The following is a 17,572-nucleotide window of genomic DNA, read 5'->3' as shown; positions in this document are numbered from 1 at the left end:
ATACTATTGTATCCAACTTTTGCACATTTAAAAATTAGTTCATAATAGAGTAAAAGAAGTTGAGTACCCATATCTGAAATGCTTGGGACCAGAAGTATTTTCTATTTCTGATTTTCTTTTTTTGATTTTGGAATGTTTACATATACATAATGAAATACCTTGGGAATGGTACCCAAATCTGAGCACAATTCGCTTATATTTCAGATATATCTTATATACATAGCCTGAAGGTAATTGTATACAATATTTTTCATAATTTTGTGAATTAAACAACTTATGTGTACATTGTACCATTAGAAAGCAAAGATATCACCATATCAGTCACCTATGTGAAAAGTCTCTGGTTGTTTAGCATCACTGTCATTCCTGCCTCTGAATTTATATACTACCAATAAGCAAGTATTTTCTTACACTCATTCACATATAAAGTATGTTGTATACCTGCATTTTTACTGCAACCCATCACATGAGGTCAGGAGTGGAATTTTCCACTTGTGGTGTCATGTCTATGCTCAATATGTTTTGAGCAAAATGCTTTGGCGCATTTTGGATTTCATATTTTTTGATTAGGAATACTTAATGATATATCTTGTGTGTACACATATACGCACACACATATATACACATCATGCCTATATATATACTTTTGAAATTTTAAAAATAAAGAATTTAAAACTCAGAAATGAAACAAACATTATTGGAAACAATGAATTCATTACAGTGAAATTGATGAAGCAATGATTTTGTATCAGAGACATTATTTTTACTGATTTGAAAAAGTCTTTCAGATAATCAGCTCACTGTTTTATTTTTCCAGTTGATTTCACTAAGTTACCTTTTTCCAAATTGCCTGATTCTTTGTTTGAATCAGTCTAATTGAATTTCTCCTGAGCCCTTGTCCCATAACCTAACAATCAGCCTGCATCCTCCCTCCTTTGTTGACAAGACCCTTTCTTAGGGAAATAGTATCTGTTACTACAAGAGAATGCATGTTTTTCTCCTCCGTGATCAGCACCAGTGATCTTTCTGTGAATTAGGACTTTATTAACTGTGAAAATCGCAGATATAATCAGTTGAATTGGTAGAGATAGTTGATAGATTGCAGGTTTTAAATGGAATCAACACATTTTGAAGGTCAGATGAGGTTAATTCATAATGGAGACAGCATGCTTAACTTAATCCTTGCTGGTAAAACACAAGTTCAAAGGAAGTTTCTTTTTCTTTTTTACTTTTAGCTCTTATTTTTTTAAATCTTTTATTGGGTTTTTTAAAATTTCAAAATACTTAAGGGAGTACAAGTGTTTCTGCTACATAGATGAATTGAATAATGCTGATGTCAGGGCTTTTAGTGTGTCCAACACCAGCGTAGTGTACATTGTACCCAATAGGTACATTTTTTAGTCCTCACCCTCCACTATCCCCCCTTTTTAGTTTCCAATATCCTTTACAACACTCTATGACCATATCTACCCATTATTTAGCACTCACTTATTAGTGAGGACATGTGGTGTTTGTTTTTCCATTCCTGGGATACTTTGCTTAAGCTAATGTTCTCCAGTTCCATCCAAGTTGCTGCAAAAGGCATTATTTCATTCCTTTTTAGTGGCAGAGTAGTCCTCTATTATATATATATATATATATATGTATATATATATATATATAGATACATACATACACACACACACACACACATATATATGTATATATATATCACATTTTCTTTTTCCACTCATTAATTGACTAATATGCAGAATCTACAAAGAACTCAATCAAATCAGCAGGAACAAAACAAATAACTCTATTAAAAAGTGGGCAACACATGAACAGAGTCTTTTCAAAAGATAAACAAATGGCCAAAAAACACATGAAAAAATGTTCAACATGGCTTATTATCAGGGAAATGAAAATTAAAACCACAATGAGATACCACCTTACCCTTGTCAGAATGGCCATTACTAAAATTAAAAAAATCAAAGGAAGTTTATTAAAATGAAGCTGAATTATTGAGTATATGTGTATTCAGCCATTTGCTGAGGTTTAGGATTCACATGGTCCCTTAAGTCTTACTCTTTGGTTGATGCCTAAAATGCTAAGTAGGCTCATCTGTAAAATTGAGATATCTGAATATATGATGAAAAAGTGCATGTTTGGGTCAGGCTAAACAGCTGTCATTTTTTATTTGACTAAATTTGAGCTATAGATCTTGGATGGCACATGGGACACAGCCTTTGGCTACTCTAGATGGAATGTATTTCAGATGATGCATTGACTGATGAGAGTAATGTATCTGAAACACTGTTCCCTTAGCATACCATTAACTTTCTCACAGCAAATATATGATGGGCTAGAGAATCCTTCTGTATAAAAGAGAAAAAAAATTGGTAGATAATGCAAATAAGGTCCAGATTCTGAGTATTAGAGAATTATTATCATCATTATAGAATTTTGCCAAATACAGATCACAGTACTTACTTTCCTGACATCAAAATTTCTTAATGTTATCTGATCAGCTCTATAGAACAATTCATGATAGACTTTCTCTTTAAAAGTGAAGTAAATTGCTCCCTCAGAACTATCTACAAAATTGTTCATATTTTATATAAACAAAAAGTGTTAAAGCATTAAAAGATGCAAAAGGTTTATTCAGCTCAGAGAAAAATAATGTGTAGAGTCAAATTTTGTGAATTATTATTTTTAAAAATCAATTGCAAATAACTAATATATTGATAAAAGAGTAAAAATTATAATACAGGCATAGTTTTAAAAATCTACCTATTGGATAATATTTGTCTGAGGTGACAATATTCTAACATGAATTTCCTTTCTCTTTAATAATGTGTGTGATTCTTTCTCCATGGCATCTGTTCTAAATCAATCTACTTTCCCATTGTTTTTAAAATCAGGTCAAGGTTAATCTCTTATTCCATGTTTGCTTTCCAGGCACTAGTCATGAAACTGCTGAAGAAAAGGTGATTTTTGGCATTGAATTTAACTCTACCTTTCTGGAATGCATTCCTAAATCCCAACAAGCATCTATTAAGTGGTATATCCAGCAGTCAGGTGATGAGCATAGAGAGGAGGTAAGTTATTGTCATCAAAGAATGCTTACTTTGAGGGAAATAGTGTAAAACTTAAATCAAGTTTTTGGTTGTGAGAGATGTTCAAATTTTAGTGGGATAAGAATAGGCCAATTTAATACAAATGTATTAATGAAATATAAAAGCAGACGAATTTTTTAAAGAAATTTATATGATTTTTTTCAAATTTCCATTTCTCATGGATTGCCTATATTTTGGTACAAGTCTCTGACTAAGAACAAGAACACAGTATTTTTCTCCCCCAAAGTAGCACAATGATTAAGTTTTAACTCACATTGTGTTCAATTTAGATCATGATATAAAACATGTTGAGTTTGTATTAAAACAGAAATATCTATTTTTGTCATAACATATAAGCAAATTAGATAAGTGGCTGGACATATATCTTTTCACTTTTATCTATTAAAATTATATCAACAGAGGGAAAATATGAATACTGTATTTTTTGACTATTTTTCTATTTGTTTTCCTAACACATACATGTGATTGAAACACATCACAAAGATTTTGAGATAGATAGCTTGTATATGTTACTGAATTTAATGAGTTGAGTTTCAGTGTTTGAGAAATCTTAGATTAATATTATTTGAATGTCATGAAACAAAGGTTAGTTGGCAGAATTATTTTTTTTTTTTTTTTTTTTTTGAGACAGAGTGTCACTTTGTTGCCCGGGCTAGAGTGAGTGCCGTGGCATCAGCCTCGCTCACAGCAACCTCAAACTCCTGGGCTTAAGCGATCCTACTGCCTCAGCCTCCCGAGTAGCTGGGACTACAGGCATGTGCCACCATGCCCGGCTAATTTTTTCTATATATATTTTTAGTTGTCCAGATAGTTTTTATTTCTATTTTTAGTAGAGATGGGGTCTCGCTCAGGCTGGTCTGGAACTCCTGACCTTGAGCGATCCACCCGCCTCGGCCTCCCAGAGGGCTAGGATTACAGGCGTGAGCCACCGCGCCCGGCCCAGAATTATTTTTTATTACAGTGCAGAGAAACTAATGATGCTCAGACTAGAGTTCTGAAACCCCCGATACTAGACTAACGACACTGTAATGAGTAATGGAATGAACACAGGATTCAGAATTACATGTCTTGAGTGGAAGCACAGTCCTGATACCTTGAGTTAAAACGTGGTCCTGAGACCTTTGGTAATATCACTGAGCCCCTGTGGGCCAGAATTTTCTAAAATGAACAAAATAAATTCAAAATTTACTGTGAAAATCAAAGGAGAAAGCACATATGAGAATGTAAAATTTCAAGGCAGAGGCTCTTACACCTGTAAAATATACATATAAAATTACAAATACTCTATTAGTGAGGATGTTTGGGACAGGAAATAGCACTGATCATGTGGTTAGGAAATGCCTGTTCTACTTTTAGCTTGCCTACTTAGGGTTCATCAGCAGGTTGTAACTTCTCTAGCACTTAGTTTCTCTGTCATATAAGTAAGTGGATCAAATTTCTCGAAAATACCACTCTATAAACATTTAAAATAGCAAATGTAATTAGTTAAACATTACTATAGAAAAGTGAATCTCAGCCTCAGGTAATTTGTTCCCAGAGTGCTATTTGACAATGTCTGGAGACATTTTTGAACATCACAACTGGGTGGGTAGGTGAGTGAGTACTCCTGGCATATAGTGGGTAGAGGTCAGAGATGATGCTAAACAGCCTACAATGCACAGTCCCTCACAGTAAAGAATTATCTGACCCCAAATGTCAGTACTGCTGAGGTTGAGAAGCCTTAGAGTAAAAAACTCAAATATTGTCATAAGAAATTGATTTTAAGATACAGTCCCACTGTTACATGAAGAAGTTAATATCATTCTCTTCATCTAAGATCTACAAGACTAAATTTTTCTACCAAAATGTTAACTCTTTACATACTTCATACCTAGGAATAACTTTATTAAGTGAAATTTTTCTAATAAAACTTGATTCTTCATCATTACTGATGTCTATAAATTCTAAGATTATGGCAGATCCACATTTACACTGAATGTTTATTTCAAGGGTCTCATTTTTACCAATATATGTTGAAATATTATCTGATAATAAAAATGATTATTTAATTTCAAAACATAAGGCATTTACTTTTTATCCAAGAATTATTGGAAGAATGTTATCTGAATTTTTTAACATGCAGATTTTTTAGTTACATTGCAATATTTTAATCTTAAATGTCATAAACTAGTATTTTTAATTTTATACCTAATGAAGTTTGATAATTGCCTTTGAGTTGATTATACTTCTTTAATAAATGTTTTCTTCCCCAGGGCAAATTTAATCTGATTTTTTTAAAAGTGTGGTACTCTGCTTAGGATAATCTCCCAGCTATAGATGTGCCTACATTTGTCTATGGTTGTTTGCATTCACAACTTTCATTTTCTTGAAAATGCTGTGCATTACTTTAATGTATCTTTTCACAGTATGTCTCATATTCATGGTGGTATCATGCACCATGAATTTCAATGGAGCAGAAATAGTGTATTTACTGAATTTTACTTAAAAGGATGTTTTAGCTGTAATATTTCAACTAGTATTTTCATCTGTCTTTGTAAATAGGCAGTTTCACATTGTCCAGGACATGCAATACTGCTTCCTGAGCTGAGAAGAGGGCAATATCCATATTATATTTGAAGCCTTTCCCCCAATAGGATGCCTTCTGCTCCTTACCCATAAGGTCACAGCTTGGAATCTTTTTCCCCTCAAAAAAAGCCTGAGGGAGGGATCAAGATCTCCTGTGGCACAGAGGCTGTCACCAGGTTATTCTCTGCCAGGAGGAGAACATTTCTTTACTGGGCTGTTTCACAGTCGGGTGCTGTTGGGGAGGTCAGGAGTCATTTATCTGCTGACTTTCTTATAAAACTGTTCTTAAAACTGATGATGTTTATGCACTAACTAGCATGTTAATCGGCAGTCCCTAAGCTTCTGTTGAATTTTTGGGATCTGAATGAATAAATGAGGCAACACCATATTTTCTCTGTGGATTTTAATAACATTTTAAAAACATCTTCAAATATTTGCATTTTTCCATTTATAGGTCCTTATTTTATTTTTGTTGTTTTCATCGTAAAAACAATATAAATGCTTTTAAAATTGCAGTAACATGTTAAAAAGAACTATGAGGCCACTAAGTATAGATAAGCACAAGCAAAATTTTAATGTTTATTCCAGCCTTTTTTGCACTTTGACCATTTTCCATTGTAATTCAACGTAATAGTGTATTTTCCCTGTGCCCCCCCCATTCTATCCTGATGACACAGTCATACGTGGATATTACATGCTTTACTTAAATAGTTTATGTTCCTTCTTAAAAAATAAAAGTAATGAACATTCCTATATCTAAATCTTTCTTTACTTTTCTAATTATTTTCTTAGGACAAATTCCTAGAAGTGAAACAAATGAGTTAAAGACACTAGTTATAATTATGGCTTTTGATACATGACCATATATCACTAATTTCCCATCAAAATCACCGTATTAGTGTCTGTTATAACTCCTGAGGCAAAATTTTGCATCACAATTTAAGAAAATCTTTACTTATTAAGAAAAAATGTATTAATATCTATTTCTTTGGATATTAGCAGATGTGAACTTACCTTCTCATGTTTCTTGCCTGTTGGCTTCAGTTGTATTTGGTGAATTGTTTTGCTGTCATTTGCTTAGTTTATATTGCCATATTCATTTAAAAATGGTTTTAACAAGCACTTTATATGTTATAGATATTAATAATTTTATGTTATACATATTATAAGCAACTTTATTGTGTTTTATGGCTCTTAATTTTTTTATGATTTTTGCCTATTCTGCTTAAAGACTCCTTCACCAATGAGACAGCAGATAATATATTTTTGTAGTTATTATTTTCTTTTTACATTTATACTTTACATTTTATATTTATGTTTATATTTTAATTCATATTTACATTTACTTGAAGTTATTAATACAGTATTTATTTACATATAAATTTGATTTTTTTCTTTCAAATAATGACCCACTTGCTCTGGCAGTATTTCTTAGTATACTTTTATTTTTTTAATATTTGCCTAAAAATCTTAATTATTGGTTTTGTGGTATATTAATACATGAATCATGTATAATGTCATGTAAGTATATTCTGAGAAATTTAAATACATGTACACAAATGATTCTATTCCAGTTCCTTTTCCTTTCTCTTAAATAAGAAATGTTTTCAATGTTTTATTTTAAATACAGAGAATTTTTTATAACAGTTTTATAGATATTTATTTTTTCATACTGGGAGCTTTCTTTCTTATTTAATCCTAATTTTCCTCTAGTAATATTTTCTGTTTGTTGGAGAAAGGACATATTCTTGAAGCCCTAGTCTTTTCCAAGACACATGCAATGCTTTAACCATGAAAGAATTGACAGGTGAATTATCAGTAAAGAAAGCACCATTAGGCTGCCATTATCATAGATAAAGTCCCTGACCTTTACCTGCTGCTTAGTATCTAAATGTCCTTTGTCCCTTCCATGTTACTCTTCTCATTTTAAATGAATAACCCTGCACTGAAGATCTACTTTTAATAATGCCAGGTATATTATCCTTGCTCACATTAGGCAAATGGATAGTCGACCTCAACTCAAGCATGGTTTTGATTTGTAAGGTTGAGCAGTTTTTACTTATCACTTCCAAAGTGGAGAAAATTCCATGAGTTTAAATCAGTGGTCAGAGATTACATTATCTTTCTGTGGAGGAGCTGAATGTTCTAAATTGACTGTGCTGACATTTCACTGTTGAGATACAGTCTGCATAATGCATCCTATTCCAGCACAGAATGAAAGCATTACAGAGAATGAGACTATAAAGTAGGCAAATGTTAGTCAATTACTTAATTTCTGGGTCACAGCTTTTTATCTCTAAATTGCAAAAGTCCTGTGAAAATCTATCTATTCAAAATGTATTTTATTAGAGCTGCCATTTTATTAAAGGTATATTATTGAAATTTTAGCAAGAACCAAAAATTGGTTAAATAATCTAATAGACGTTAGGTAAATCCAGAAACCCTGAAATTTATTAAAGCAGGTTTTATATCTGTAGGTCAAAAACCAAAGAAAAAATGAAGCATTCCATGGAAGTAAAGAAAGGTGAAAGATCATGGCCAACTAATGAAATGCCAGGTGTTTATGAAATTCTGAGTCCTGTGAGGACAGAACTAGAATGGAACAGAGGGAAGGGAACCAGACCTTAGAGTAAAACAACATAAACAGGATACAAAAAGAGAACAGCAAATAATGATGGAGTGTTGTACAGTATGTGTGAAATCAAAGTCATAATTTCTGTCTGTGAGAAGATTAAAGAGAACAATAAAAATTACTGAGTCAGAGCTGTGACAATCTCTAAAAGCCACATGAAATACAGTTTAAACAGTAGCAAGAATACAAGTTATATAAAGGAAATCTACAGATGAACTGAGACTGAAGGTACCAGCTTTGATTGTCATGCTAATAACCTCAGGCCATGTTCTATTGAGAAAATTACAGAAATCAAGGCTTCAGAATATTACCTCTCAAGCAACATGGCAGTAGTCTATAATGTTGCTAATAACACTTCACACTTTAACCTTGAAAGAGCTTTGCTTTTAATCCCCCAAATATACCATATGCTGTGCCACTAACTTGATAGATGAGAGACCAATCTGGGAAGATAAATGAGTCATCATAGGAAGCAGAGCAGATAGAGATCAGAATCTAGTTTGTGGAGCTAGTATTTTGAGGTCTAAGAATTATTTAATTTTTTAAAAACCATTCTTACAGTTAAATTATTTAAGAGAAAAAAATATATGCAGTGTGTTAGATTTAAGATTGACATTTCTGTTTAAGATTGGCCATTTAGAACTCTACCAATTCAAATTCACATTTATTTTAGGCATGAGACTCTTATGGACTCTGACAATGTAAATTAATTCAAGGTCGGTTCATATTTTGATCGCATTTTAAAATATCTGGGATTTTAGAAAAAAAAATGCAGAAGGAAAAGAATACTACACATCCAACTCATCAAATGGGCAAAGTAAGGAAAACAAACCAACAAACAAAACCCTGATGGTGTGGCTTCAGTGCAGAGCAAAGGCGGGCCTGGAGACCATTCAGCCTCATTAACCAGAGGTCTGAGCTGTGACCTGCCTTTGGCCTCAGATGGTACCCTGCCAGCTGCACTTCTCTGGCACAGAGGGTGGTTCACCATATACTTGTTAGTTAACTGGGCTGCTAGCCAGAGATGTTTCTTTTCCTTTTCTCATATTTCCCGAATTGGAGGGATTTTTTTTTTCCCTTACATGTTTTTCACATAAAGATGCAGAGTATGGTCCACCCACTGTGAATAAATTTAATTTAGCCATCTTTTGCCTCCTTGATTTCCATCAACTAAAAGTCTACAATACAGAGGCAGATGTGTAAACTGGGAAATTTTCCAGACTTCCTTGTTGTTGTTGTTCCCCATAATGCTGAGCTACTCAACAATACTCCACATTAAACAGGGCTCTTGTGTGGGTAAACATGCCTGTAGTTTCCTTGAAGATAGGGTCACCATTCACACCAGAATATGGGCCAAGAAAGCTTAATGTAGAATTGTCTTTCAGTAATATTATTTCAAAGGCTAAAGAGTATCACGTTTCTGGGGACTTTTTTTTTTTTGTTCATTGTGCTTTCTCACACTTGAAATCACATTACCATGTTATAGTATACCAAGGTATGGCAAATATTTCCACAAATGACATAGTCTAAAGTATCACATATACACATAGTATCAAAATTCAATCCATAGTAAAAAGGGAAATTCAGCTTTAAATGTTGCTAACCTTCTGACTATGGTCTGACTCAGTTACAGCTTTAACATCTGAAAGATTGTATCCATGCCTTTCCACTTGTCTCTCCAGAAATCACCATTTACAGCTTCCATATGCCATTCAGATTATTGATTTTCTGATATCTAGAAAACAGAATAAATTCATTTTGGAATCATTGTTCTATTCTACATTACAGGTAGCAACATGCACTAAAGCTTCTTTTCTACACAATGACTTAACGTTACATTCTAGCTCTGAAATTGAGATTCCAATTTGTGATCTTAGTACACTAATTTGTATCTGAAATCTGTAAAGAAGCACACTTGATAATTTCCAGTTTTACTTTATTACTTTTCACAGCTTTTCATTCCTATCCGTATACTGGGAGAAAAAATAACTGTATTCCAAAGGTTCAGTTAGACTTAATAAGATACAAATGTGAAAAATTCAGGATATGGTTTGGGGGTTATTACTTAAGTTGAATTTATTCACCCTCTTCAACTATGGCTGACAATATTATGCTCGATGACAGAGAAACTGAGAAGATATCTTTTAGGTTCATCTAAGTAAAACTATGTAGCCTGTTTTCATTTGCTCATAGTCTTCTCTGTTTTTAATTTATCACCTACATTTTTCCAATTCTGCAGTTGAAACCCGATGAAAGGATCATCAAAACAGAATATGGGCTACTGATTCGAAGTCTGCAGAAGAAGGACTCTGGGATATATTACTGCAAAGCACAAGAGCACACTTTCATCCACACCATAGTGAAGCTGACTTTGAATGTCATTGAGAATGAACAGATGGAAAATACCCAGAGGGCAGAGCATGAGGAGGGGCAGGTCAAGGATCTATTGGCTGAGTCACGGTTGAGATACAAAGACTACATCCAAATCCTTAGCAGCCCAAACTTCAGCCTCGACCAGTACTGTGAACAGATGTGGCATAGGGAGAAGCGGAGACAGCGAAACAAGGGTGGCCCAAAGTGGAAGCACATGCAGGAAATGAAGAAGAAACGGAATCGAAGACATCACAGAGACCTAGATGAGCTTCCTAGAGCTGTGGCTACGTAGTTTTCTATTTAATTTAAAGAAAAGAATTCTTTAGCTGCAAAAATACTGTCTTCTGTTTTTTACGTCACTTGTACTAATTCTTAAATGCTTTTCATGGAGTTTTACTAAGGCACAAGAACAATTATCTGAATAAGACAATATATGGTGAATAGGGGATAGTAAGAGCAAATAATTCATCTGAAACAATTTACCAACAATAAAACTTGTAACTACAAAATTTAAGAATTATCCTCAAAATAGGGTCTTTACATCTGTAAAATGATTTATGCTTTGAATTTATTGTCATGTAAATAACTGAGCTAAGTAAGCATCAAATTTGATATTGTATTAAGGTGCTTCATTCCCATGCATGTCCATTAAGCATGGAGTTTACCATGCAGGTGCACTGCATTCTTACGAACAGATACAACATTCCACCCTACAACTGACCACCTTGTGGTAGGGAATTGGAGGGAAGACACAAATTAAGACGGTTCACATTATCAACAGGAACTTTCCCAGTGCACCATTCACTCTTGGAGCATGGTGTAGGAATTTGGAGAGGTACATTATTTCTTTCAGGCCACAGGGGTCACATTTAGTGTACTACAACATTGATTTACTGAAGAGCATTAATGTTCCTCCCAGGATTCCTTATGACTTGTCAGGAGTAACAGGTTCACAGAGAGAAGCTGGTGCTCAGTTACGTGTTTCCAGAATATATACTTGGTTCTACAGGGACAGAATGCTTAATAAATATTTTAATAAGATATGGGAAAATATTTTAATAAAATAAGGGAAACATCATGGTGTATAATGCATCCTAATGGGAAAGCATGCAGATGGGATTTGTTAAGCTACACAAGGAAAGACAGCCATAAATTCTGGCTTGGGGGAAAACTAATATCCCCATGAAAAGGAAGAACAATCACAAATAAAATGAGCAAAATGTAATAGAACTCTTTTCACTAGAGTATAAGTAGCTGCCAATTTGTAATTCATCTGTTTAAAAATCTAGATTATAGCAAACTGCTAGCAAAAGCCTGAAGAAAAGTAAATTTTCTAAAGGATCATGGGAAGAATAAGCATATTTTATTTATAACCAATGGCATTTCAATATGCATCTCTTCTCTTTTTTCTAAATATTTATCATACTCTACAATATTTCCATTTATTCTCTTTATTCTCTCCTTTTTATTGGATTATTGAATCATATTTGAGTGAATAGGAAAAATACATAAATCAGAGAGGGAATTGAGTAGACAACAGTGGTGGGGAGCAGGGATATATATTTGTTGCATAACAAAACAAGTGCAAAATTTTGACAACGGAAAGGGTTAAATTAACTCTTTGACATCTTTTCTTAACACAACTTTTTTGAATTTCTGAGTTAATCTGTTGTAATTCTAGTAGTATTATTTTAGTAATTTAACAATAAATAAGCCTACCACAAGTAAAGAAAACAAACTCACAACATTAACATAAACATCTTTCATATTTTCTTAGCACTTTCAAATGTTTCCAATTTTGACTTTCCGTCTGAATATGTATGGTGTGTTTCCTGTCTGTTTAAGCAGGACTCACCTTTCCTTCTTCTAACACAAAACCCTTAGCCTTCTTCTGTTTTGCCTTTTCACGCCCTTTACAGTGTGAAATGAAAAATTAGTCACTTCCTCACATGGAAGGCAGCTTTTCAGAAAACTAAATAACAGACTTTGCCCGTTTCTCATGCATTCTACATATCTTGAAAGAAAAGTCTGTGAGAAACCCATGCAATTACAGGGCAAGTTATTACAGAGTCTGTGGCTCTATGTTTAGAGCATTATCTCAATCTAACATTTATTTTATTTGCATTGCTTACCTATCTCAAAGTAGTCACACTGATATATGAGGTTGAGTATCCTTTTTTGATAATATACTCATGAATATTTGTAGGTGTTTCACTACAAGGTAAAGTTAAGAAATAGTTTTAATAAAAGTCAACTAAAACAAATCACTCTTTTAAAAAGTAATGCAAAAGAATAGTTGTGACAATATGAGACTATTAATTGGACATTATAACAAGAGTGGTTGTATTTATTGATGTGCTGGTATAAAATGTTCCAGGAACTCATAGCAAGCTCAAAGCAATAATTGGGAACATGTTTAACTTTTTAAAAAATTCCAAATATTTGTATGTCAGACAGTAATGATCAAATTATGGATGGCTTTGGAAAAATTATTAATACATGAAGTTCAAATGTTAGGATTGGCTTGTGAAAATAAATTGTTTTCATCCAAATATGAATGTCTAAACCATTTTAATCTCTTCTTTTTAACTTTAGTTATTTGGACAAAATTTTGCAGAACTTAATTTATGCCTATATCTAATATTCTGGCTGCTTTTAAGTCAAAACTATTAAGTTATGACAATTACTTAAAATCTATTAGAAATATTAGTAAAATAAAATTTCATATAGTAAAAACATGGGGGCAAAGATTTATGTGTATTTTTTAAAATAGAGGATATCTAAACTATGTTTAAGTTTTTAACCTTTTAATTATCCAGAACACTTAGAGGAAGAGTGTGAATATTTAAATCCACAAACATCATATATATTTCCTCATCACTGAAGATTTTACCAAATTTACTTTAAAATAATGAAAAAGAATAGTTGATGATTTCAAATATGCTTCTAAGAAATCAGCTCTCTACGGAGGTCTTTTTATTCTCGATTTCATATTTTTCTGCCTTGTCTTCAATATATATGTCTTTGACTTTTTTGTGTGTTCTCTCCTGCATTTCATTTCAGCTATTTATGCTGCTAAATGGAATCCCGCCTGTCTGCATTCATTTACATTCAATGCATTGGACATATTAAGAGTTTGTTTAGAAATGGATAGTCTAACTAATTAATTTATGTAGAATCTTTTTTTCCCAAAAAGCTCAAAACACTACACTGACATTATTGAATAAACATTTTTGAAAAATCAAATTATTTAAGAAATGGGAAAGTAGTTATAGAAAAATTTAGTAATTTGCAAAAGCCACAACAGTGGTAAAGGAACTACAATTCACAGAAAGTCTCATCATTTTGTTGGCTAAAATAATGCTCATTTACAATATGCTGGCTACAAAATGTTCTTACTCTTTAATTTTGCCTTTGGTCCATATTTTGGTTCTTTGTGTGCTGTTATGTTTTTTTCCTGCTGAATGTTATAGACTCAACTAAGATAAGTTAACAATACTTAGTGCCTGTTTTTTAATATTATCAAAATTAAATCTCCAAGAACTTGATATCATTCAGATATCCACAAAATATTAATAATAAAATTAAACAAGAGCGTTTGTTAAACACTGATTTTCTTCAAGTTAAATATAAGATCTATTTCGTATGTATCATAAATACAAATAGAAATAAAAACTGAAATAGCCTCCCTTTAGAATGTCACATTAGTTTTAGACAACATGTTAGAATTGATTAGCCATATTGGGAGTAGAAAATTTAGGAGGGAAAGAGATTTTTGAAATGTTTTTATAGCAAGACACATTTTTCTCATGGTAAATGATCACAATATTTAAATAATTCAGTTTACACATGAGGTTAAAAAATAAAATCTAAAATTCCCAGATTCTACACATTGAGAGTACAAAGACAGGAGCACGCACATGACTTATACCTCCATTTAAATATTTTGTAGTATAAAGTATTTATGGAAAGTTTGAGATAGGTGATTTTTGGGAAAGGGCAAAAATCTGTAAGAAGCCATAGTTAATCATGTAATTTAATTCTGGTTTTTGTGAGTGGTTAGCAATCAATTCTGAGTTATAGGTTTGCTATTTAAAATGAAATGTAGTGTTGTAGTATAAAATAATTAAAATTGTAAAATGTATATTTTGGTTGTATTATAATAAAACACAAACATTAGTGTTCTACGATTATAAAGAGTATTGGTTTGTGTGCAAATTTTGTTTTTAAACTCCAAATAGTGTAAACAAATTTTATATATAGAATTGAATTAAGAAAATATCAAAAGAAAATATTTTCTAAATATTTTGTATAGAGATTTTTGCACTGTGAGTATGCAAGAATTTCATTTATGAAAAAAATAAGTATTTCTTACAACTTGATATAATTATATAGTTAAGCTTTATCATTATTTAATTTAGATTTTGGTGGATTGAGTTGAACGTTATAGTTAGCACAAGTAACTACTTCTTTGAAGGTTTCCAATTGCCATTTGTAAATGAAATTATAAAATACTCATTTATATATTTAGCTGTATATATGTGAGTATAATTTTTTAAAGAATAAGATGAGGTTTTGTTATTAATTTTTCTTTATAAAAATTTTGATTTTCTTTTAAAGAAAATATATTTCTTGCCAATTTAATACATACATGATATTTTATATTCACAGATAGATAATATTATAATGTCCCCACAAATGTGGAGCTCAACATACAAAGATATTATATTGACAGATGTCAAGTTTTCTGATTGTACTAATAAGCTTCTAACATGAGTTTACAGTAATGTATAATCTTTAAAAGAACAAATAATTTTATATAAGACACTTGTCTTATTTTGTTTGGGCTACTATAACAAGATACCATAAACTGGATAGCCCATAAACAACAGAAATTTAGTTCTCACAGTTCTGGAGGCTGAGATGTTCAAGATCAAGGTACCGGCAGATTCTGTGTCTGGTGAGGGCCAATTTCTGGTTCATAGATGGTGCCTTCTCACTGTGTCCTCACATGGTGGAAAGGGTGAATGAGCTCCCTTGGGCCTATTTTATACAGGCACTGATCCCATTCATCTGGACGCTACCCTCATGACCTAATCCTCTCCCCAAAGGCCCCAACTTCTACTACCATCACCTTGGAGGTAAAGATTTCAACATATAGCCGAGGCGGGTGGATCGCTCGAGGTCAGGAGTTCGAGACCCGCCTGAGCGAGACCCCATCTCTACTAAAAATAGAAATAAATTATCTGGACAACTAAAAATATATATATAAAAAATTAGCCGGGCATGGTGGCACATGCATGTAGTCCCAGCTACTCGGGAGGCTGAGGCAGTAGGATAGCTTAAGCCCAGGAGTTTGAGGTTGCTGTGAGCTAGGCTGACGCCATGGCACTCACTCTAGCCCGGGCAACAAAGTGAGACTCTGTCTCAAAAAAAAAAAAAAAAAAAAAGATTTCAACATATAAATTGGGGAAGAGGCGAGCTCAAACATTCAGACCATAGGAGAACTCTTAGGTTCTAGACCATGTCCAAGCTATTACTGCAGATAAAATACAAGAGTAATAATTGAGAAAATTTCAGGTTATTTGAATACAGAAAGACGTGAGTATTTCTCAAGACAGAAGAAATAAGAGTTTAACATTTAAGTTGAAAATGGAAAGCATCTATAAACACACAACTTGTTGTCTTCATTAATGTGGCTTTACTAGTCAAAAGAACTCCTGCCCAGGAAAATGAAGTTACAAATAACTATTGTTTATTTCAGAAGTGCATAAGGTTACATTGCATATATACTGGTATAAACATACATCTTGGGGAGCAATTTGGTAATATCTACTGAAGTTAAAAATGTACATCTTATTTTTAACTGATGAACCAGCTTTTTATAATTGGTATATACCCTGGAGAAACTTCTCCACATACACAATAGTAGATATTTTCAAAAATATGTATTGCAAGATTAATTATAATAGGAAAAGAGAACAACCTGTATGTTTAAGAAAAGAAGAATGAATAAGATGAATAAGGTATAGTCACTAAATGGTTACAAAAGTTTAAATTTAAAAAAAAGACTGCACAGATCAACAGAAAAATCTCAAAAAACGTTAAAGAAAAAGAAATCAAGGAATGTAGGAAAGAAAACAAAATTCTACAGGGTATATTAAGTTTAAAGAAGCAAATGATACTTCTTATGGATATATACATTCATATGTAAGTTGTAACATATAAAAACTTTCTGGAAAAATGAAGCACTAAATTTAAAATGGATTTTTCTTTAAGAAGCAAGGGAGAAGATGAGGCCATAGAGAGTTATAATTGTTTCAACATATTTTTAATTTTCTTTAAAAAAATCTAAATGTAATATAGTAAAATATTAAAATTTGAAAATGTTGGATATTGGATTATAATTTGAATACTACATATTATTGTCAATATTACTTTTTGTGCTTGAAATAGTTCATAATAAAAAAGTAGATAAAAGACCTTTATCTCAATAAAGAATGAATTAATAGTAATTCTAAAGAGAAAGGGAGAGAAAGAATAGAAAGGGAAAGAAAGAAAAGAATGACATAAAAAATCTTAATACCAAAGATCAATAGCTACAGATTATATTTATTACCATAAAGTAATAAAAATTAGAATGTAATAATGAAAGAATAGTGTAAAATCCCACTTTTGGCAACTAAATAATATATTACTAAATAGTCTTAAACATTTAAAGAAAATTAAAAATGAAATCACAAAGTACTTGGAACTAAATATTATACTTAACAAAATATGAGAGACATATCTAAATCACAATTTGAAAAGAACTTAGAGATTTAAAAACCTTAAGTAGAGGATAAAAATCATAAACATCCAACCCAAGAAGTTGGAAAAAATA

General features: G+C 32.2%; 1 protein-coding gene across 1 annotated transcript in view; it reads left to right on the top strand.

Annotated features, from left to right (window-relative positions):
- Window positions 1-11,017, top strand: part of SEMA3D (semaphorin 3D) — a 120,844-nt gene extending 109,827 nt beyond the window's left edge. The window contains exons 16-17 of the mRNA XM_045564787.1: window positions 2,941-3,080; window positions 10,556-11,017. Coding sequence (XP_045420743.1) covers window positions 2,941-3,080; window positions 10,556-10,981 — 566 coding nt within the window. The 3' untranslated portion in view covers window positions 10,982-11,017. The remainder of the gene's footprint in view (window positions 1-2,940; window positions 3,081-10,555) is intronic.
- The last annotated feature ends 6,555 nt before the right edge of the window (window positions 11,018-17,572 follow it).

Source organism: Lemur catta, chromosome 11 (genome assembly GCF_020740605.2).
Source record: "Lemur catta isolate mLemCat1 chromosome 11, mLemCat1.pri, whole genome shotgun sequence".
NCBI classification, from domain to species: Eukaryota; Metazoa; Chordata; class Mammalia; order Primates; family Lemuridae; genus Lemur; species Lemur catta.
Note: the sequence above shows the minus strand (reverse complement) of the source record. Positions and strands in the feature narration are given on the sequence as shown.